Source organism: Syzygium oleosum, unplaced genomic scaffold (assembly GCF_021117445.2).
Source record: "Syzygium oleosum isolate NSW1041296 unplaced genomic scaffold, Sole_v2.1 Sole_v2.07, whole genome shotgun sequence".
NCBI classification, from domain to species: domain Eukaryota; kingdom Viridiplantae; phylum Streptophyta; class Magnoliopsida; order Myrtales; family Myrtaceae; genus Syzygium; species Syzygium oleosum.
In genome coordinates this window covers 1,611,319-1,634,968 of record NW_026607491.1, presented here as the reverse complement: position 1 = coordinate 1,634,968, position 23,650 = coordinate 1,611,319, and the positions used below count along the sequence as shown (strand labels likewise).

Genomic DNA, 23,650 nt, shown 5'->3' with positions numbered 1-23,650 from the left:
AAATCTTGATCAAGTAAACATAGCTGTGATAAAGGTTGAGCCGGAAGGGATAAATAAAGATCGATAGCATAGATACTTCGATCTACAAGGATAACTCTCAATGCCAAAGAATCATTAAAAAAATAAAGAACTCAACACTAAATGCGCAAGCGAAAAGCTTCACTGGAGTTTAAAGACCACTACCATCTTTCTTGCCCGGACGACTTGCAAGAAAAAGCGACATCACCGTTCCGTTTGATCACCTCCAGCTCGAAGTAAACTACGTCAACCAACAGAAGATCAAAACTTTACCGTCATCCACAGAATTTCAAGCAGATTTTGTAGATTTACTCGATGAGAAAGAACAACATCTAGCTTACCACACAAAAAACCGTGAACCCATGTACAAAGGTTAAAACCTCCGATCAGGATGAACATCTCATGAGTGATATATAGAGAGAGACATGTCGTAGTGACGTACAAAGACCAAGCTCAAGACGATTGTAATGAATTTCGAAGCTTTTAAAGGTTCGGTCATGCACATTTGAGCCCTACTTAAAATATTTCGCAACTTTTCAAAGGAAAATGGAAAGAAAAACTACCGCAATAAAAGTGATATAGTCCACAGAGTGAATAAGTACCTCGGTCGGAAATTGACCAGAGTTGTCGTCGGTGGAATTTTTGTTCAGTCAGAGAGATGAGGACCATTGTATTTGTCTTTGATGAGGAAAATGTATGTGAAAGAAAGTAAAAAAATTTGACCTTTAGGACTCTTGAATTACTAACGGCCAGAGTTTAAGAGTTATTGCAGTACCATCTATGCAATTTTCATTCGCGATCCTAGCTCGGTAATACGTGACTAATTACGTGGGCCCACCCTCCCCATTCATGGAGCCAAATTGCATACCAAGTATGTTGTACGTGAGCTATGCCTTGTGGGATGTTGAGCAGGTATTATTGGATTACTAAGTGTAAATTTCATGAAACCATCATGATTAAACTTACAGAGATTTCACAAACACAAGTGAAGAATAACTGGATCAAAGACATTCAGCATTGTATAAGACCGAGCTTATAATATAATGGGTCAACAAGTTTCTTTTTATTTTGTTTTCGTGTGCATATCATTGTTATTAAATAAACCTCATTACAGATTATTTACATAATAAACCTGTTTCATGATTTAATTAATTGACATGGGCGGTCAATATCTTACGGATTCCTTTTTCTTTTAAATATCCAAAATCTCTAGAACGAGTTTCAGTAATAAATGTTTTTCAAAGAAAATCTTATAGAATTTTCTCAGGCTGTATATGAGATTAGCCAGCTTCTTTCTATATAGCCGATCCATCGATAGCCATCTAGTGATCGGAGAAGCACAAATGGACATGTTCACAATTATGTCTGCAATTCATATTATTGGCGGATACTTTCAATATTAATTATTGCAGGGCAATTATTGGCTTGTTCGATATGCCCAAATTTGATCGCCCTTCAAATATGGCAAAAAAAACAAAACGAGGAGGTATGCATGGTATACTTACGTGCCTTTCGGGCACATAAATATAGAACAAAATCCGACCCTATAATTAACGTCATATGTAGGGGTGAGTTATATTTAGTTTTTTTATCGGAAACTTTCATTTAATTCTCATACATTTATGTGAGTAGTTTTTTAGTCAAATTGAATTTGGAGTGCTATGATTTCTTTCCCCCGAAGATGAGATAGAGCTTCCGTGGAGCTTCAGGAGACTTCGTCCAAAACAATTTATTTATAAGAAGCTTGTATAGACGAACACCTTTATCCTTTTTGGAGCAGAGGATGTTAGCCATGCGATTCTCTCTTTTGTTTTGGACTTCGAATTGAATCTAATGGATTCAATACAGACATTCACATATATTAGTATAACATTGTGAGGAAACAAAGCTTTCACATCGATGCATTACTTTGTCAAAATAAAATTTCTTTTGCTTTTCTGCACTCATGATTGACATGCAAACTGAATCGGGGGAGGAGAACAAAAATTGGACTAGCAGAATTTTATTTCACCAAAGTGAACCAAAGTTGGCCAATATTTTGGACAGTCGCAAAACGAAATCACTTTTCCAAACCGTTCTATCTTGCAGTGTTATTCAACTTACTGCAAAGACTTAAAGTTGGACATCTTAGTTGGGGGAGGTGCCGCTGGAGAGGAGTCGAGATCAGAAGGACCTTTCCAAGTGTTAAAGCTTAGCCAACCAAAAGCGGAACCTGCAATTTCCGGAAGCCGATGAAAAAGCATGTCCTTGGGAGTGGTCCTCACCTCCTGACAGACTTGGTTGATGCTCTTGCCGTTCTTCAAGTAGATGCAAGAATACGGTTTCCTGGTCTTCCCTCCAGCATGGCGCTCAAAGTCGCAGGGAGTGATGTACTGCACGATTCAACATAGAAGACACAAGTTACCTTACAAATCCCCAACTCTTACTGTCTTCTTCAACTATAGGACTGAACAGAAAGAGAAATAAATCAGGGTACAATCAATTGCTTACTTTAGAGTTGTTGCATTCGTTGCAGCTACAGAGAATCTTCGATCCTTTTATAACACCGTGAAGAATTATCTGTGGAACTCCGTGCGTCAAGTGTCGAATAAAGAACCAGAAAAATTAAGAAGAACAAAGCATCAAAGAGACTGTACAATGACCATACGAGAAAGAACTTACATCACGGCTCCTCAAAGTGTACTTCACCGGAGCCCCATCAAATACTCCGGTCGATAACAGACTCTGATTGGATAACGGGTATATGTTAGGGCCAGGCTCACTAGCCATGGCTAACTTCTTTCCTCTGCATGCTTTCTGGTTTTTTGTGTTACCAACCAGATTCGGATTGCTCTCTGAAGTAAGAGGAGCATTTGGCTCAACTACTCCCACCTGACTAGTTGCCCCTGAAGATAGAGTAGAGTTCTGATTGTTTGTCGTCGCCTCAACATTGGCAGTGACCTTGACTCCTTCAGGAACAACGCCATTTCCTTTGTCCTCCTCATTGTTGCCACTTGACGTTTGATGTGCATTGCATCCACCACTGCTAATGACAAGAACATTTATGTTCTCCTGACGAGCATTCGGCTCAACGGTGTTTGTTGGGCTAGTAGCTTTTGACAAATGAGTGTAGTTTCTATAGTCCAAAGTTGCCTTGTTTTCAACAATGGTCATGCAAGATGTATCTTCCATAGGTCCTCCATCAGCTTTGCCAGAGGCAATTGTATTTGTCTCCTCCTCACAGTTGCTGCCTAAAGTGAGACGCGGGTTCAATCCTTCATTGTGAATCATATCCATTGGAGTGTCATTCCCATTTTTAATCTGACACGAACGACCCGAAGCCAAGAAGCTGCCATAGTACTTGTTAGAGCCAACAGTCCTCAACAATCTTCCGTCGCCGACCTTTCTAAAAGAGTTCCTTATTGGCGCAGACACGACATTTTCTGAATCAAGAACGTCATTAACTTTTGCCTTTACGATTTCATTGGGATTGTGAGAATTCGCCAGGGCATCACCTTGACATGCATCCTTGAAATCCTTCCTTCCAGCGCTCGTACCATCAGTACCAAGTGACACACTAGCCGTGTATAGAGATGGTGAGGGCCTTGCTACAAGGCAGCCTTGGACTTGCCCTGGAATTGACGGACAACAGGAATTGGTACCAAGTGACACATTAGCTTTGTCCAATGGATAAACACTCCTTAGCAAAACATTTGGCCCGTTGATGGCTGCTTCAATTGCTTGTTTCTTGTTGCTTGACATTCCTAGACGAGTTATGTCCGTTAGCCACGGATAGGCACGCTTCGGAGAATATTTTCTGGGCATATAATAGCTCAGTCCAGTATATTTGCTGCAACCGTTGTCCTTTGTCATTGGATAGAGCTCCCGCCCGAAGGTCTAGAAAATAAATGAATAATTTCATTTAGTGGAGATAGAAGACTAATGTGCACAAATAGAATCTAAGTATCTTGAAAGAAAAAGAAATGAGTACGGCAAGGGAAACAAGTATACTTTCGCTAGCAGAATGAAAAACATCTAGTCATGCAGACGATGTAAATCACTCTGATATAAAGCCCACCGGATAGGGTAAGGGCAACTATAGCAATTTGACGGAACAAAATAACTCTTATCGTGGTATAATTAAAGCGGACTGCCTACATAAACAAAGATACGTACAGTTTGTGATTCTTAATATTCATATAGACCACAATACAACAAAATCCACCAGCTATAGCGTAACGACATGCCAATTTACAAGCTTTACACGCACATGCATTGTGGTGATTAAGGACATAATGGAAAGACATTGTTCAAGTGAGATCTTTGTTTTCTCTTTTAAGCATTCTACTCTTTTTAATTGCACTGCAAGGCTTGATGTCAAAACAGAAAGATCAGTTTTTCTTCAAGAAATCCCCGATTGAAGAGTTTCTTGAAAAACATCCGTCTTTGTTCTAAACCGTTGCCAAGATTATATGGGAGAAAATGTGGATGTAAAAAGACCTGCCAGTTTCTTACTTAACTCATCATCAATGAGCTTCCATGTGAGTATGGATATGAATATTATCTAAAGCTCTCCGGAACACCTTTGGTAATTCGGTTGAATTGTCAAAGTTGTTTTGTTAACAAAGGTTCCAGGTCGCCTATTAAGCCAACTATGTATAGGGATTAGGGAGTTTATACTTTCAGAAAACTTGAAACTGGCAAAGGGCGACAAATCTGAACATCACGGCAAAATTTGACATGAAAAAGGGAGAGAAACCTTCAAAGCTCTCCAAAACACGTCAAGCGTCTCGAAGAAACCGATAATCAAATCCTCATTAAGTATCTTATCTAGCTTATATGCGAGCATGACAAAATTTGACATGAGAAAGCGGGTGAATCCTGCTTACCCCTCCAGAACACGTTAAGCATCCTGATGAAAGTGTTAATCAAATCCTCATTAAATATCTTATCCAGCTTATATGCGAGACACAAAACATAGGTACAAAGATGAGAAATGGCAAAAATAGTCACACAAATTACCTAAATGCAATATCAGATTCATACCAGTCGCTATTTCAGCATGACTTACCTTAAAGAATAGCATAAGAGAGTTATACGGTATTGGCCAAGTCCAGCAGCATCATAAGAATCCACTCTAAATTAAGACGTAAGTGCATGACTTTTCAAGAAGAAGATATTTATGGCTTACGTGTTCCGCATTTATCAACGGCGAAATGATTTTAGAGAGTTTTAGTATACAAATCTGAATCATGATGAAACTCTGCTAGAGCTTGAGGATTTGAGTTTAGACAAGTATTCTCTCTATAATCTCAACCTTTTGAGATCGGGGACTTGGCTACTCTATGATTTATATGGCAGTAGTAGGTGATGTTAATGACCGAACCTTTTCCATCTAAATGGAGTGGGAAAGCGGATCCATTGATGCTATTTAGATCTCTTTCAAAATATCATGTTTGGAAGTTTAAAAATTTCCCCATAAAAGTTAGTCTTCTAATAAGGATCAAGCGTTCGGCAACATCCTTTTTCATGTCAAAGGTAGACGAAGGAGGATTAGAAACATCTAAGGGAACAATTCGACCAATTCTCATTGTGAGAGGAACAGAAATAGGGGAAGTTTTCAGAAGTTAGATTTCTAGCAGGCTTGGCTCTCATCGTCGAGCTTCCAGACAGTGTCTGTTCAAGTCAGCTAGATGCGCGAACGATATCAGAGGGAGGCAGAAAATTGGCATTTTTTGTTCTTTAAGATACGAAAACAAGCCAGAGAAAGATCTATATGTACTTGTTTATTATTGTGTTCGAGCCATGACCTTATCTTTCTGGACATATAACTGAAGATAAAGGAGCTGAAGAAAGTCTCATAGGCCTTCAAGAGGAATCTAAGATCTAGTTTGGCAACGGAAAAAGTGTTAGGCCCCTCTTCCAATCCAAAAATATTGGAGAGTAATTGTCCGCAATCCTAGATGATCTTCTTATCACATTTCCAACTTGGTTCGAAATGCCGTTTGCACCCCTCTAGTCAGGTGATGAGATAATCCCAACAAGTCAAGTTTACGGTAAGTTTGCAATAAACCGACATCATTAATTACAGCCCTAGGGATAGAAATACTCAGAGACGATGCGGGTGTGTCACGCAACGCAACACGCAACGACATCATGGTATGCTTAAGTGTCACAAGACATTTAAAGTGTTCCATTTCAGCGCGCCCACACACACACACACACACACACATATATATATATATATATATATATATATATATATATATCATATAACTAGACTAACCGCATATCATTAGCCCACTACTTCAAAATCTTGATTAAGTAAACATAACCACGACAAAATAGTTGAGCCGGAAGTGAAAAATGTAGATCGATAGCATGAAACCTTGATCCACTAGGCAAACTATTAGCGCCAAAAATTCATAGAAGCAAAATAGCATAATTCGACAGAAAAATCGGAAGGCAAAAGCTTCACTAGGAGTTCCAAGGCCACTAACATTTTTCTTGCCTGGAAGACTTGCGAGCAAATGCGACGTCTGCTTTTTATCACCTCAAGCTCGAAGAACACTGCGTGAACCACCCAAAGATCAAATTTTTACTGTTATTTAATTATGAAATTTTAAACAGAACTCGTAGATTTACTCCATGGAAAAGAACAACCGCTAGCCTACCACACAAAAAACTGTGCACCCCTGTACAAAGGTTAAAACTTTCAATCAAACAAACTTGCAATGAGTGATCTATAGAGAGAGACATGTTGTAGTGACATACAAAGACTAAGCTCAAGACGATCGTAATGAATTTCGAAGCTCTTAGAGGTGCGGTCATGCACATTTGCACCATACTTCAAATATTTAACACCTTTTCAAAGGAAAATGAAAAAAAAAATCAACAGCAATAAAAATGGTACAGTCCATAGATTGAATAAGTACCTTGGTTGGAAATTGACCAGAGTTGTCGCCGCCGGCACGTTTTGTTCCTTGCTGGAGAGACTAGGATGATTGTATTTCTTTTGGATGAGGAAGATGTATGTGAAAGAAGATGAGGAAGATGTATGTGAAAGAAAGGTTAAAAACTTGACCTTTGAGACTCTCGAATTACTAAAGGCTAGGGTTTAAGAATTATCGCCTTACCATTTATGACATTTCCATTCTCGACGTCCTTATCTCGGTAATACGTGGATAATTATGTGAGCCCACCCTCCCCAGTCATGAGCGAAATTACATACCAAATGTGCATATTGTGAGGTGTGCCTCGCAACATGTTGAGATGGTTTTATTGATTATTGGTAGAGTAAATTTCAAAACAAATTATCCTTATGAATTGCAAATAAAGCATTTTCAGAACACAAGTGAAGAAATATTGGATCAATGACATTTAGCGTCGTATAAAAGAGAGCCTATGATATGATGGGTCGACATGTTTTTATTTATTTATTGTGTTTTGTTGTGCGTACCTTTCTTTTCAAATAGAAGTCGTTAAAGATTAGTTAAATTGATGAACATATTTTATGGTTTGATTAATCGACAAGTGGGAGTCAATATCCTATGGATTCTTTTCCTTTTATATATCTGAAGTCTCTAAAATGAGTTCCAGTAAATTAATTTCTTTCAAAGCAATTATTATATGTACAATTTAGTCGGGCTATATGCGATCAGCAAGTTGCTTCCTATATAGCCGATCCATCGATAGAATTCACACATATTTCTTGCTGAGTTATACTTGTGCCACGGACTTAATATGGCTATTCCAGTGGTCGGAGAAGAACAAATGAACATATTCATAATTATTGCAGGGCAATTATTAATTCCTTCGATAAGCGCTAAATTAATTGCCCCATAATATGGCCAAAAAAAAAAGAGGGGGTATGAATGGTATGCTTACGTGGCTTTCATGCGTGTAGATATAGAAGAGAATCCAACCGTATAATTATTGTCATATGTATCTGTGAGTTATATCTAATTTCTACGAGATACGTTCATAATTAGACTTAATTATGAGAAGTGTACAAATGGTAATAATGACCGGAGGAAGCTGCAGTTAAAGGATAAAATCATTGAATTCCTTGTTCATTTAGGTGAGTAGTTTTTTAGTCAAATTGAATTACGTGCATCCGTTGTCCTTTGTCATTGGAAAAAGTTCATGCCCGACGGTCGAGAAAATTAATGAATAATTTTAATTAGGGGAGATAGAAGACTAATTGACACAAATAGAATCTAAGTATCTTAAAAGTAAAAGAAGTGAGTACGGCAAGGGTAAAAAGTATACTTTCCCTAGCAGAATGAAAAACATCTAGTCATGCATATGAGTTAAATTGTAGCTCTGATATAAAGCCCTATCGATAGGGTATGGGCAGCTATAGTAATTTGATGGAACAAAATAACGCTTAACGTAGTATAATTAAAGCGGACTGCCTACATAAACAAAGATACGTACAGTTTATGATTGTTAATAGTCATATAGACCACAACAGAACAAAATCCACTAGCTACAACATAATGACATGCCAATTCAAAGGCTTTACACAAACATGCATTGTGGTGATTAAGGACATAATGGAAAGACACTGTTCAAGTGAGGTTTTTGTTTTCTCTTTTAAGCACTCAATTCTTTGTAATTGCACTGCAGGGCTTGATGTCAAAACAGAAAGCTCAGTTTTTCTTCAAGAAATCACTAATGAAGAGTTGCTTGACCAAAGTAGTCGCCTGCGGGAATGTTTGTTCCTTGTCGGAGAGATTAGGACGATTGTATTTCTCTTGGACGAGGAAGATGTATATGACAGAAAGTTTAAAAATTTGACCTTTAGGACTCTTAACTTACTAATGGCCAGTGTTTAAGAGTTATTGCGTTACCATCTAAGCGATTTCCATTCATATACTAGCTCGGTAATACGTGACTAATTATGTGGGCCCACCCTCCCCATTCATGGAGCCAAATTGCATACCAAATATGCAGTATCTGTGGCATGACCTGTGGGATGTTTAGCTGGTATTATTGGATTACTGGTAGAGTAAATTTCATAACCATCATAATTATGAATTCACAGCATTTTCACAATACAAGTGCAGAATAATTGGATCAAAGACATTTAGCATCGTATAAGACATAGCGTATGATATGGTGGATCATCTAGTTTCTTTTTATTTTGTTTTCGTGTGCATATCCTTGATTTTAAAAGAACTCATTACATATTATTTATATTAATAAACCTATTTCATGATTTAATTAATTCAAAGGTGAGGTCAAGATCCTATGATTTCCTTTTCTTTTAAATATCCAAAATCTCTAGATTAAGGTTTGGTAGTAAATTTATTTCAAAGAAAATCTTATAGAATTTTTTCAGCTTGTATATGAGATGGGCCGGCTGCTTTCTATATAGTCGATCCATCGATAGCCATCTAGTGGTCGGAGAAGCACAAATGGGCATGTTCATTATTGTTTCTAAAATTCATATTATTGCCGAATACTTTTAAAAATAATTATTGCATGGCAATTATTGGCTTCTTCGATTTGCCCAAACTTGATTGCCCGTCAAATATGGCAATAAACAAAATGAGGGAATATTGCCATGCAAGGCATGCTTACGAACCTTCAGTGCACGTAAATATAGTACAAAATCGGGAAAATTGTCAAATCAGTCCTAAACCTATTGTACGGCGGTCAATTCAGTCCTAAACCTTTCTAATTCTTGCCAATTCAGTCCTTCCGGCCAATTTTGGCCAGCCGGCGCTGACGTGGCTGCCGGCCGTCAGGCCAACGCTGACGTGACAATTTTTTATTATTTTTTTTCAATTTTTTAATCTTTTTTTTTCTTTTTTTTTTTTCTGATTTCTTCCTCTGGCCGGTCCGGCGACCGGCGGCAGGCCAGAGGGGAGGGCCGGCGAGGTCGACCTCGCCGGCCTCGCCGCTACTGAGGCAAGGCCGACCTCACCGTCGTGACCCAAGCGACGACGAGGTCGGCCTCGCGACCCAAGCGACGGCGAGGTCGGCCTCGCCGCTGCTGGGCGAGGCGAGGCCCGGCCGGCGGCGAGCCGACCTCGCCGTCGCTGGGTTGCGACAGCGAGGTCGAGCCTCGCCCGGATCTGGCGAGGCTCGACCACGCCGTCGCGCCCCAGGCGACGGCGAGGTCGGCCTCGCCTCAGCAGCGGCGAGGCCAGCGAGGTCGACCTCGCCGGCCCTCCCCTCTGGCCGGCCGCCGGACCGGCCAGAGGAAGAAATCAGAAAAAAAAGAAAAAAAAAGATTAAAAAATTGAAAAAAAATAATAAAAAATTGCCACGTAAGCGTTGGCCGGACGGTCGGCGCTGGCCGGCGGCCACGTCAGCGCCGCCCGGCCAAAATTGGCCGGAAGGACTAAATTGGCAAGAATTAGAAAGGTTTAGGACTGAATTAGCAAAATTAAAAGGTTTAGGACTGAATTGGCCGCCGTACAATAGGTTTAGGACTGATTTGACAATTTTCCCATACAAAATCCGACTCTATAATTAACGTCATATGTACAAGTGAGTTATATTTGATTTCTATGGGATACGTTCATAATTAGTGTGAATAATGTGAAGTGATAAAAATGGTAATAATGACGGGAGGAAGTTGCACTAAAAGCATTAAATCATTTAATTCTCGTGCAGTTGTGTGAGTAGTTTTTGAGTCAAATTGAATTTGGAGTGCTATGATTTCTTTCCCTCGTAGATGAGATAGAGTTTCCCAGGAGAACATTGGGAAACTTTATCCAAGACAATTTATTCATAAGATGCTTGTATAGGCTAACACATTTGTCCTTTTCGGAGCAGACGTGGTTAGGGGTGGGTTTGGTAAAATAGTACTGATTTTATTCTTTTGTTTCCAAAATTAGTTTTGCAATAGAAATTCGTTTGGTAAATTTTTTGTTCCCGAGCACAAATTTTCACAAATTTGTTCCCAGAATCAGTTTTGGAATAGAATCATTAAGCAAAAAAAAGTTGATTCTTGATTCTGAGAACAAGAATGAGAAATAGAAAAGATTTTTGTTTTCTTTTTCTTCTGTCCTATTCTTCTTTCCTGTTCTTTTTCTTGGCCATGGCTGGGTCGCCGGCGACCGATCACAGGCCAGAGTCGGCAAGAGCGTCGCGGCCCTCACCGGCGAGGGCCAGGGCTGGACCCTCGCGGCCTGGGCGAGGGCGGCCCTCGCCGACCATTTTCAGCCCTCGCCTGAGTTGGCAAGGGCCGCCCTCAAGGCTCGCCCTCGCCGGCCGGTCGCCGGCCATGGCCAAGAAGGAAAAGAAGAAAAAAGAAAGAAAGAAATATTAAAATATTATTAATAAAAAGAAATTTTGTATAGTTACCAAACTCATTTTTGTTCTTTTTCTATTTCAGAAATTGAAATTTTGGACCGTTACCAAATATTTTCAATTGCATAGAAATTATTTCCGAAAACATAATAAAAAAGAATCATTTTTAAGTAAAAATTATTTCGAAAACTTAATGTTTACCAAACGTAACGTTACATGCAATTCTCTATTTTGTTTTGGACTTCAAATTGAATCTAGTGAATAAAGTACAAACATCCGCATATAATAATATAAGACAGTCAAACAAAGCTTCACATCGATGCAGTACTTCATCCAAATAAAATTTCTTTTGCTTTTTTGCATTAATGATTGACTTGACCTTCCCAATTGATAAAGCTTAGCCAAGTAAAAGCGGAACCGGTGATTTTCGGAAGCCGATGAAAAAGGATAATCCTTGGGAGTGGCCCTTAGCTCCCGACAAACTTGGTTGATGCTCTTGCTATTCTCCAAGTAGATGCAAGAACACGGCTTCTTGGTCTTCCCTCCGGCATGGCGCTCAAACTGGCAGGGGCTAATGTACTGCATTGTTCAACGTAGAAGACAAGTTGCCTTACAAATCCTCAACTCTTAGGGCTCGTTCAACAAGTTGCCAAATAGTAAAAATTTCTGTTCCTTTATTTTCGGAATCAGTTTGAGAACAAAAATTCATTTGTTAAAATTTTGTGCCCGGGCACAAATTTACAAAAAATTATTTTTAGAATCAGTTTTGGAACAGAATCAAGAAGTAAAAAAAAAAGTAGTTTTTTGATTCTGGGAACAGTTTTTCCATTTTTTATTCTTCTTGGTTTTCTTCTTCCTCTTGGTTTGTTGTTCTTTGCCTACCGCCGGCGACCGGCCACAGGCCAGGGCGTCACGGCCCTCGCCAGTGGCCGGCGAGGGTGGCTTGCGGCTGCGACGGCGAGGCCTCGCCTAGCCATGGCGAGGCCGACCTCGCCGTTGCGACCCAAGCAAGGGAGATGGGTCGCGACGGCGAGTACGGTGGCGAGGGCCGCGACACCCTTGCCGGCCCTAGCCTGTGGTCGGTTGTTGGCGCCGGCGATCGGCCATGGCCAAAGAAGGGAAGGGAAAGAAAGAAAAAAAAAGAAATATTAAAAAATTTAAAATATTATTAATAAAAAAAATTGTGTAGTTACCAAATGCATTTCTGTTCTTTTTCTATTCTAAGAATAGAAATTTTAGGCAGTTACCAAACGCCTTCAAATGCCTAGAAATTGTTCCCAAGCATGAAATAAAAAATAATCATTTCTGAGCAAAATCAATTTTTTGGTACAGAATCGTTGCCATGCGCACCTTAGAGCATGAATGGTAACCATTCTGCTTCAGAAATCAAATTCATGCCAGAAATTGATTTCCGGAATTCTTGCCAGAAATTGATTTTTGGAGAAGAAATCTGTTTGATAAAACATGACTAATTCTACTCCAGAAATTGATTTCTGGAACAGAAATCTTTTTTTATTTTTTTATTTTTTTGGGCACCTTAAAAAAAATAAATTTCACTCAAAGTAGGTGCCCAAAGGTATTCTAAGCCATTTTGTGAAGTTTTGAAATTTTTGATTTTTTAATTTTTTTGGGTACCTCAAAAAAATTAAATTTTACTCAAAGTGGGTGTCCAAAGGTATTCTGAGCCATTTTGTGAAGTTTTGAAATTTTTTAATTTTTGATTTTTTTGGGCACCTCAAAAAAATTAAATTTCACTCAAAGTAGGTGCCCAAAGGTATTCTAAGCTATTTTGTGAAGTTTTGAAATTTTTGATTTTTTGATTTTTTTGTGCATATCAAAAAAATTAAATTTCACTCAAAGTGGGTGCCCAAAGGTATTCTAAGCCATTCTGTGAAGTTTTGAAATTTTTGATTTTTTTATATTTTTTGAAAAAAATTCACCAAATTTCCTATTTTATCGAAATCTGACTTTTTTTTATTTTCTGAAAATTTTTATGAAATTTTCTGGAATTTTTCAATTTTTATGCATTTTCTGAAAAAAAAATTAGTGAGAAAAAGAGAGAAAATAGGGAGAATGCATTCCGGAAGAGAGAAGCTACAAAAAGTAGCTTCTTTTTTTATTGTCCAAAACTCATTCTGGAATAAAAAATGCATTTTGTAATCAAGAATACATTCTGGAATCAAGTATTTTTAACAAACGCATTTTTATTCCAGAATGCAAAAATTGCTCCAGACTGCATTCCGTAAATTTTTTAACAAACGCAATTTTGTTCCGGAATGCATTCTGGAGAGAATTTCTACTCCAGAATGGATTCCAATCGCGCCCTTACTATCCCCTTCAACTCTATGATTGAATAGAAAGAGAAATAAATCGAAGTACAGTCAGTTGCTTACTTAGAGAGTTGTTGCATCCGTTGCAGCTGCAAAGAATCTTTTGACCCTTTTATGACACCATGAAGAATTATCTGTGGAACTCCGCGTGTCAAGTGTCGAATAAAGAACCGCAAAAATTAAGAAGAATACAACATTAAAGAGACTGGGCAAATGACCATACGAGAAAGAACTTACATCACGGCTCCTCAAAGTGTACTTCACTGGAGCCCCATCAAATACTCCAGTCGATAATAAACTCTGATTAGACAATGGGTATATGTTAGGGCCAGACTCACTAGCCATGGCTAGCTCCTTTCTTGTGCAAGCTTTATGTTTTTTTGCGTTACATCCCAGATTCGAATTGCTCTCTGAAGCAAGATGAGCATTTGCTTCAACTATGCCCACTTGACTAGTTGCCCCCGAAGTTTGAGCAGAGTTCCGATTGTCTGCTGTTGCCTCACCATTGGCTGTCCTCAACAATCTTCCGTTACCGACCTTCCTAAAAGAGTTCCTTATCGGCATATACACGACATTTTCTGAACCAAGAACGTCATTGACTTTTTGCCTTTAGGATTTCGTCAAGATTGTGAGAATTCGCTAGGGCATCACCTTGACATGAATCCTTGAGATCCCTTCTTCCAGTGCTCATACCATCGGTACCAAGTGACACGTTAGCCATGTACGGAGATGGCGAGGGCCTCGCTGCAAGTCCAACTCGAACTTGCCCTGGAATAGACAGACAATTGGAATCGGTACCAAGTGACACATTAGCTTTGTCCAATGGATAAACACTCCTTAGAAAAACATTTGGCCCTTTGATGGCTGCTTCAATTGCTTGTTTCTTGTTGCTCAACATTCCTAGACGAGTTACATTCGTTAACAACGGATATGCACGCTTCAGATCATGTGTTCTGGGAATGTAATAGCTCAGTCCAGTATATTTTCTGCACTCGTTGTCCTTTGTCATTGGAAAGAGTTCACGCCCAAAGGTCTAGAAAACAAAATAATAATTTTATTTAGTTGAGATAGAAGACTAATTGACACAAGTAGAATGTAAGAATCTTAAAAGTAAAAGACGTTAGTACTGCAAGGGAAAAAAGTATACTTTCCTTAGCAGAATGAAAAACAAGAAGTCATGCATACGATGTAAAGTGTGGCATTGTTGTAAAGCCCTGCTGATAGGGTAAAGGCAACTATAGAAATATCACGGAACAAAATAACTCTTATCGTAGTATAATTAAAGCGGAATGCCTACATAAACAAAGATACTTACAGTTTATGATAGTTAACATTCATATAGACCACGACAGCACAAAATCCACCAGCTATAGCATAACGACATGCCAATTTACAAGCTTTACACACACATGGATTGTGGCGATTAAGGACATAATGGAAAGACATTGTCCAAGCGATATCTTTGTTTTCTCTAGGATAGCTTACTGATTTTCTTTGGACGATTCTGTTCTTTTTAATTGCACTGCGGGGCTTGATGTCAAAACGGAAAGCTCATGTTTTCTTCAAGAAATCCCTAGTGAAGAGTTTCATGAAGAACCTTCGTCTTCTTTCTAAGCCATTGCCAAGATTATACAGGAGAATATGTGAATGTATGAAGACGTACCAGTTTCTTACTTAACGCATCATCAATGAGCTTCCATGTGAGTACGGATATGACTGTTATCTATTAGATATCAGAAGAACTTCTCATTCTTAAAGCTCTCTGAAACACGATGCACAATTCGGTTGAATTATCAAAGCATCTCGATGAAACCGTTATAATCAGATCCTCATTAGATATCTTATCTAGCTTATATGCAAGCACGGCAAAATTTGACATGAAAAAGGGGGAGAAACCTTCTCACCTCTCCAACACACGTTAAGCGTCCTGACGAAAGCGTTAATCAAATCCTCACTAAATATCTTATCCAGCTTATATGCGAGACACAAAACATAGGTACAAAGATGAGAAATGCCAAAAATAGTCATACGAATTACCTAAATGCAATATCAGATTCATACCAGTCACTATTTCAGCATGACTTACCTTAAAGAATAGCATAAGAGAGTTATGCAGTATTGGCCAAGTCCAGCAGCATACATAAGAATCCCCTCTAAATTAAGACGTAAGTGCATGACTTTTCAAGAAGAAGATATTTATGGCTTACGTGTTCCACATTTATCAACTGCGAAATGATTTGGGTGAAGAACACTAGAAGTGCCAAAACTTATGTACGACGCTCACTTTAATGCCAAAAGTTTGTTTCGGATCACTTAAGTGCCACTTTTTTTAAAAAACGATCACTTAAGTGTCAACTCCGATTTGGGTAGCCAGAAATCTGACGTGGCCATATTTTATTAATTTCTCAGTCCTACGTGGCACGTCGGAGCTGACGAGGATAATATTTAATAATATTTTAATAATTTTAAATTTTTTCTGATTTTTTTTTTCTGTTTTTTCTTTTCTTTCTTCTTCTTCTTCATTTAGCCGGTGACCGGACACCGGCCACCGGCCATGGCCGGCCGGTTGGCCTCGCCCGGACGAGGCCGCCATTGCCCGCCACGGGCGAGGCGAGGCCGGCCCTCGCCTCGCCGAGGCTCGCCCTTGCCCGGGCGAGGCGAGGCGAGGCCGGCCTCGCCCGTGCCAAGGTGGCATCGCCGGGCATCGCCCGGGGAAGGCGACCCCGGCCGGCCGCCGTGGCCTTGGCGAGGGCCGGCCCGCCGGGTCCGGGCGAGGGCCGACCCGGCCTCGCCCTGGGCAAGGGCGAGCCCCGGCGAGGCGAGGGCCGCCCCGCCGGATCCGGGCGAGGCCGGCCTCGCCTCGCCCGGGCAAGGGCGAGCCCCGGCGAGGTGAGACCGGCCTCGCCCGTGGCCATGGCGGCCTAGCCGGGGTCTCCCTTGCCCAAGCGAGGCGAGGCGGCCCTCGCTAGATCCGGCGAGGCCAGGCCGGCCCTAGCCCAGCCACGGCGGCCTCGCCGGGGTCGCCAGGGGAAGGCGACCCCGCCGAGGCCGCCGTGGCCTCGGGCAAGGGCCGGCCTCCGCCGGATCCGGCGAGGGCCGACCTCGCCTCGCCGGGGCTCGCCCTTGCCCGCGAGGCGAGGCCGGCCCTCGCCATTCGGAGGGGCCGACCCTCGCCCGAGGCAAGGCTAGGCCAACCCTCGCCGGGGCTCGCCCGCCCTTGCCCGGGCAAAGGTCGGCCGGGCCTCGCCCGTGGCGGGCGACGGCGGCCTCGTCCGGGCGAGGCCAGGCGGCCGGCCATGGCCGGTGGCCGGTGTCCGGTCACCGGCCAAATGAAGAAGAAGAAGAAAAAAAAAAAGAAAAAAAATCAAAAAATAATTAAAAATTCGAAATTTACACGTGGAAATGCCACGTAGGACTGAGAAATTCGAAATATACACGTGGAAATGTCACGTAGATTAAAATTTTAATTAAAAAGCCACTTATTAATTTGGCCGGAATTTCTCGCCGTTGGTACTTAAGTGATCGTTTTTCTCCGATTTTGGCACTTAAGTGATCCGAAACAAACTTTTGGCACTAAAGTGAGCGCCGTACACAAGTTTTGGCACTTCTAGTGTTCTTCTTGCGAAATGATTTTGGAGAGTTTTAGTAAGCAAATCTGAATCATGATTAAACTCTGCTAGAGCTTGAGGATTTGAGTTTAGACAAGTATTCTCTCTATAATCTCAACCTTTTGAGATCGGGGACTGGGCTACTCTATGATTTATATGGCAGTAGTAGGTGATATTAATGACCGAACCTTTTCGATCTAAATGGAGTGGGAAAGCGGATGCATTGATGCTATTTAGATCTCTTTCAAAATATCATGTTTGGAAGTTTAAAAATTTCCCCATAAAAGTTAGTCTTCTAATAAGGATCAAGTGTTTGGCAACATCCTTTTTCATGTCAAGGGTAGATGAAGGAGGATTAGAAACATCTGAGGGAACAATTCGACCAATTCTCATTGTGAGAGGAACAGAAATAGGGGAAGTTTTCAGAAGTTAGATTTCTAACAGGCTTGGCTCTCATCATCGAGCTTCCATACAATGTCTGTTCAAGTCAGCTAGATGCGCGAACTATCAGAGGGAGGCAGAAAATTGGCATTTTTTGTACTTTAAGATACGAAAATAGGCCAGAGAAAGATCTACATGTACTTGTTTATTATTGTGTTCAAGCCATGACCTTATCTTTCTGGACATATAACTGAAGATAAAGGAGCTGAAGAAAGTCTCATAGGCTTTAAACAGGAATGTAAGATTTAGTTTGGCAACGGAAAAAGTGTTAGGCACCTCTTACAATCCAAAAATATAGGAAAGTAATTGTCCGCGATCCTAGATGACCTTCTTAACACATTTCCAACTTGGTTCGAAATGCCGTTTCCACCCTTTAGTCAAGTTATGAGATAATCCCAGAAAGTTAAACTTCAAGTAAGTTTGTAATAAACCGACAGCATTAATTACAACCCTACGGATAGAATTACTTAGAGACGATGAGGGTATGTCACGCAACGCAACGACATCATGGTATTTTTAAGTGCCACAAGACAATTAAAATGTTTCATTTCAGTAGATATATATCAGATAACTAGACTAACTGCATATCATTAGCCCACTACTTCAAAATCTTTATTAAGTAAACATAGCCACAATAAAATAGTTGAGCCGGAAGCGAAAAGTGTAGATTAATAGCATGAAACCTTGATCCACACGGCAAACTATTAGCGCCAGAAATTCATAGAAGCAAAATAACAAAATTGGACAGAAAATTCGAAAGACAAAAGCTTCACCGGGAGTTCAAAGACCGCTAACATTTTTCTTGTCTGGAAGACTTGCGAGCAAATGCGACGTCTCCGTTTTATCACCTCGAGCTCGAAGTACACTGCATGAACCGCCAAAAGATCAAATTTTTACTGTTATATATGGAATTTTAAACAGAATTCGCAGATTTACTATATGAAAAAGAACAACGGCTAGCCTACCACACAAAAAACCATGCACCCATGTACAAAGGTTAAATCTGTTGATCAAACAAACTTGCAATGAGTGATCTATAGAGAGAGACATGTTGTAGTGACACACAAAGACCAAGCTCAAGACTATCATAGTGAATTTCGAAGCTTTTAGAGGTTCGGTAATGCACATTTGAGCCATCCTTCAAATATTTCTCACTTTTTCAAAGGAAAATGAAAAAAAAAAAAACCAACAGCAATAAAAATGGTACAATCCATAGATTGAATAAGTACCTTGGTTGGAAATTGACCAGAGGTGTCGCCGCCGGCACGATTTGTTCCTTGCTGGAGAGATTAGGATGATTGTATTTCTTTTGGACAAGGAAGATCTATGTGAAAGAAGATGAGGAAGATGTAGGTGAAAGAAAGGTTAAAAATTTGACCTTTAAGACTCTCAAATTACTAATGGCTAGAGTTTAAGAGTTATTGCCTTACCATTAATGCCATTTCCATTCTTGACGTCCTTAGCTCGGAAATGCGTGGATAATTATGTGAGCCCACCCTCCCCAGTCATGAACCAAATTACATACCAAATGCGCATATTGTGAGGTGTGCCTCACAACTTGTTGAGATGGTTTTATTGATTATTGGTAGAGTAAATTTCAAAACAAATTATCATTATGAATTGCAAATAACGCATTTGCATAACACAAGTGAAGAAAAATTGGATCAATGACATTTAGCGTCGTATAAAATAGAGCCTATGATATGATGGGCCAACATGTTTTTTTTTTTATATTTTATATTATTGTGTTTTGTTGTGCATACCTTTCTTTTCAGATAAAAGCTGTTGAAGTTTAGTTAGATTGATAAACATATTTTATGGTTTGATTTATTGACAAGTGGAGTCAATATCCTATGGATTCTTTTCCTTTTATATATTTGAAATCTCTAAATTGAGTTTCAGTAATTAATTTCTTTGAAAGCAATTATTAAATGTACAATTTAGTAGGGCTATATATGGGATTAGAAAGTTGCTTCCTATATAGCCGATCCAACAATAGATTTCACACATATTTCTTGCTAAGTTATACTTGTGCCATGGACTTAATATGGCTATTCTAGTGGTAGAAGCAAAAATGAACATGTTCATAATTGTTACTGTAATTCCTATTACTGGCCGATTATTTTAAAAAATAATTATTGCAGGGCAATTATTAACTCCTTCGATAAGCCCAAATTTGATTGCCCTTGGCAAAAAACAAAATGATGGGGTATGAATGGTATGCTTACGTGCCTTTCACGCATGTAGATATAGAACAGAATCCAACCATATAATTAATGTGATTTGTAATTGTGAGTTATATCTAATTTCTTGCATGTAAATATAAAACATAATCTGATCCTATAATTAATGTCATATCTACTCGTGAGTTATATCTAAAATCTATCTATACGTTCCTAATTAGACTTAATTATAAGAAGAGGTTAAAATGGTAATAATGACCGGAGGAAGCTGCACTAAAAGCATAAAATCATTGAATTCATCGTACATTTAGGTGAATAGTTTTTTAGTCCAATTGAATTTGGAGTCCTGTGATTTTTTTTCCTTTGAAGGCGAGACGTAGCTTCTCTAGAGAACTATAGGAAAGCTTGTCCAAAACAATTAATACCATGAGAGGCTTGTATGGAAGTTGAAGTACTTAATGACTTTCCTATTAAATTTTAAAAATATTTATAGTTGAAAATCCGCATTAACTTTGATTGACTTTGAATTGTGTATATGAAACATAATTGCTAATAATTAAATCATTGCATGTATTCATGCACACCCCAGAGAAGATTGTGCCTATCCATGCAGGAACATAGCTCTCTTACCATATTTACGAGTTGTAAAAACTAACAGATTGATTATGCAACTACTAATCAAATTGACTGACTAATAAGCAGGCTCTTGCTGCTGCCGCGCCACCATCGTCGGAAAGGGCTTGCGATGGGGGGATGGCTAACTAGGGGTTGGCGAGGGTCGCGGGCTCCGGCCAGTGGCGGGAGACCCTTGCCCAAATTTGGGAAGGGTCGCAGCCCTCCTCAAGATTAGGCGAGGGTCACCGGCCCTCGGCTAGATCTGGCGGAGGGCCGCCATTCACAGCCAGTGGCGGCCCCTACTAGATTTTGACCAAAATGACGTCGTTTTAACCTTATGTTTCATGTTTTAGCTACGTCGTCACCATATAAGAGAAAGAAAATATTATAAAAAACCACGTCAACATTTTCCATAACCCATAGACTAAGTAAACGGAAGGACTCGATTGCACCAATTTGGCAAGTTGTAGGACTTGATTGCATATTTTGTATGTTTAGGACTCAATTTCACTCTCATAACCAGTTTTAGAACTTTCAGCGCACTTATCCCTTTAATTAATTGATAAGTGGGGGGTCAATATCCTATGGATTCTATTTCTTTTAAATATCCAAAGTCTCTAGAACGAGTTTCAGTAATGAATTATATCAAAGAAAATCTTATAGAATTTATTCAGGTTGTATATGAGACCATCTCGCTCCTTTCTATGTAGCCGATCCATAGATAGCCTTCTCGTGGTCGGAAATTCACAAATAGACATGTTCATAATTATTTCTGTAATTCATCTTATTGGCGCACACTTACAAAAATAATTATTGCTTGGCAATTATTAGCTTCGTCGATATGCCCAAACCTGATTGCCCTTCAAATATGGCAAAAAACAAAATTAAGGGATATGCATGGTATGTTTACTCGCCTTTCTTGCATGTAAATATAGAACATAATCTGACCTTATAATTAATGTCATATGTACTCGTGAGTTATATTTAATTTCTATCGGATACGCTCATAATTAGTATTAATTATGAGAAGTGGTAAAAATGGTAATAGTGATTGGAGGAACTTTAACTAAAAGCATGAAATCATTTGATTCTCGTATATTTATTTGAGTCGTTTATGAGTCGAATTCAATTTGGAGGGCTACGAATTTTTTCCCTCATAGATGAGATAGAGCTTCTCTGGAGAACTTTAGGAAACTTTGTCCAAAACAATTTATTTATAAGAAGCTTGTATAGACGAACACCTTTGTCCTTTTTGGAGTAGACGAGGTTAGTCATGCAATTCTGTATATTGTTTTGGACTTCGAATTGAATCTCACGTATTTAATACAGGCATCCACATATATTAATATAACACTATGAGGAAACAAAGCTTTCTCATTGATGGGGTACTTTATCAAAATAAAACTTATTTAGATTTTCTTCGCTCATGATTGACATGCAAACTGAATCGGTGGAGGAGAACAAAGTTTGGACCAGCAGATTTTAATTTCACTAAAACAAGCAAAGTTGACCAATATTGGACAGTCACAAAACGAAATGACTTGCTAAACGCTTCTAAAGCGATCAATCTTGCAATGATATGCAACTTTTTTTTTTTGCTAGAAAGCAATGATATGCAACTTACTACAAAGAATTAAAGTGTGACATCTTAATCGAGGGAGGTGCCGATAGAGAGGAGTCGACGTTAGAATGACCTTTCCAAGTGTTAATGCTTAGCCAACTAAAAGCAGAACCTGCCATTAAAGGAAGCCGATGAACAAGCATATCCTTGGGAGTGGCGCTCAGCTCCGACAAACTTGGTTGACGGTCTTGCCATTCTCGAAGTAGATGCAAGAATACGTCTTCTTGATCTTCCTTCCAGCAGGACGCTCAAACTTGCCGAGGCTAATGTACTGCACGGTTCAGTGTAGAAGATAAGTTACCTTACAAACTCCCACCTCTTACTATATTCTACAACTCCATGATGGAACATAAAGAGAAATAAATCAAATTACAATCAGTTGCTTACTTCAGAGTTGTTGCACCTATTGCAGCTGCGAAGAATCTCCGACCCTTTCAAAACACCATGAAGAATCATCTGTGGAACTCCGTGTGTCAAGTGTCGAATTGAGAACCAAAAAAATTAAGAAGAATAAAGCATTAAAAAGAGCGGGCAAATGACGGGAAAATTACCAAAAAAGTCCTAAACCTTTTGCAATTGTGCCAATTCAGTCCATCTGGCCACTTTTGGTCGGCCGGCGCTGACGTGGACGTCGGCCGGCTGACGTGGCAATTTTTAATAATTTTTTTATTATTTTTCGAATTTTTTTATTTTTTGCTCTTTCTTTTTTTTTTTCGCCTATCTTCTTCTCCGGTCGCCGATCCGGCGAGAGGCTGAGGCCGACGAGGCTAGCCCTCGCCGGCACTGGCGAGGGCCAGCCTCACCATCGCCGGGCAAGGTCGACCTCGCCATGGCCAAGGCGAGGTCGACCTCACCAGATCTGAGCGAGGCCTCGCCCGGCGACGGCGAGGTCTCGCTAGATCTGGGCGGCCTCGCCGTCGTCATGGCCAGGCGAGGTCGAGCTCGCCAAATCTGGGCGGCCTCGCCGTCGCTGGGCGAGGCATCGCCCAGATCTGGCGAGGTCGACCTCGCCGTCGCTGGGCGAGGCATCGCCCAGATCTGGCGAGGTCGACCTCGCCGTCGCTGGGCGAGGTCGACCTCGCCCGGTGATGGCAAGGTCCACCTCGCCGGCCTCAGCCTCTCGCCGGTTGCCGGATCGGCGGCCGGGGAAGAAGATAGGAAAAATAAAAAAAGAGAAAAATAATAACTATTATTATTAAAAATTGCCACGTCAGCGGGCCGGCGCCAGCCGGCGTCCACGTCAGCGTCGGCCGGCCAAAAGTGGCCGGATAGACTGAATTGGCACAATTGCAAAAGGTTTAGGACTGAATTGACAAAAAAAAAGGTTTAGGACTGAATTTGCACATTTGCAAAAGATTTAGGACTTTTTTGGTAATTTTCCCAGCAAATGACCAGACGAGTAAGAACTTACATCGCGACTCCTCAAAAGTGTACTTCACCGGAGTCCCATCAAATACTCCAGTTGATAATAGACTTTGGTGGGATAACCGGTATATGTTAGTGCCTCCTCTGTTTGGATAATAGACTTTAGTTGGCTAAGCTTTAACAATTGGAAAGGTCATCCTAATCTCCACTCCTCTCCAGCAG

At 40.2% G+C, this 23,650-nt stretch overlaps 1 protein-coding gene and 1 pseudogene across 1 annotated transcript; both read right to left on the bottom strand.

Annotated features, from left to right (window-relative positions):
- Positions 1-2,117: 2,117 nt before the first annotated feature.
- Positions 2,118-3,870, bottom strand: LOC115682208 (uncharacterized). Its single transcript, XM_030606362.2, has 4 exons — positions 3,547-3,870; positions 2,680-2,889; positions 2,509-2,577; positions 2,118-2,390 (listed from the first exon to the last, which is right to left on the bottom strand). The coding sequence occupies exons 1-4, from the start codon at positions 3,868-3,870 to the stop codon at positions 2,118-2,120; spliced, it is 876 nt and encodes a 291-aa protein (XP_030462222.2).
- Positions 3,871-11,627: 7,757 nt separating this feature from the next.
- On the bottom strand, positions 11,628-22,519 carry LOC115666934 (uncharacterized; annotated as a pseudogene).
- Between the last annotated feature and the right edge of the window lie 1,131 nt (positions 22,520-23,650).

Excerpts from the sequence above, each read along its gene's own strand:
- LOC115682208 (XM_030606362.2), bottom strand. The coding sequence starts at position 3,870 with ATGACAAAGGACAACGGTTGCAGCAAATATACTGGACTGAGCTATTAT. Across the intron at positions 2,578-2,679 it reads ACACTTTGAGGAGCCGTGAT|ATAATTCTTCACGGTGTTAT; the intron begins GTAAGTTCTTTC and ends GGAGTTCCACAG. Across the intron at positions 2,391-2,508 it reads ACGAATGCAACAACTCTAAA|TACATCACTCCCTGCGACTT; the intron begins GTAAGCAATTGA and ends TGAATCGTGCAG.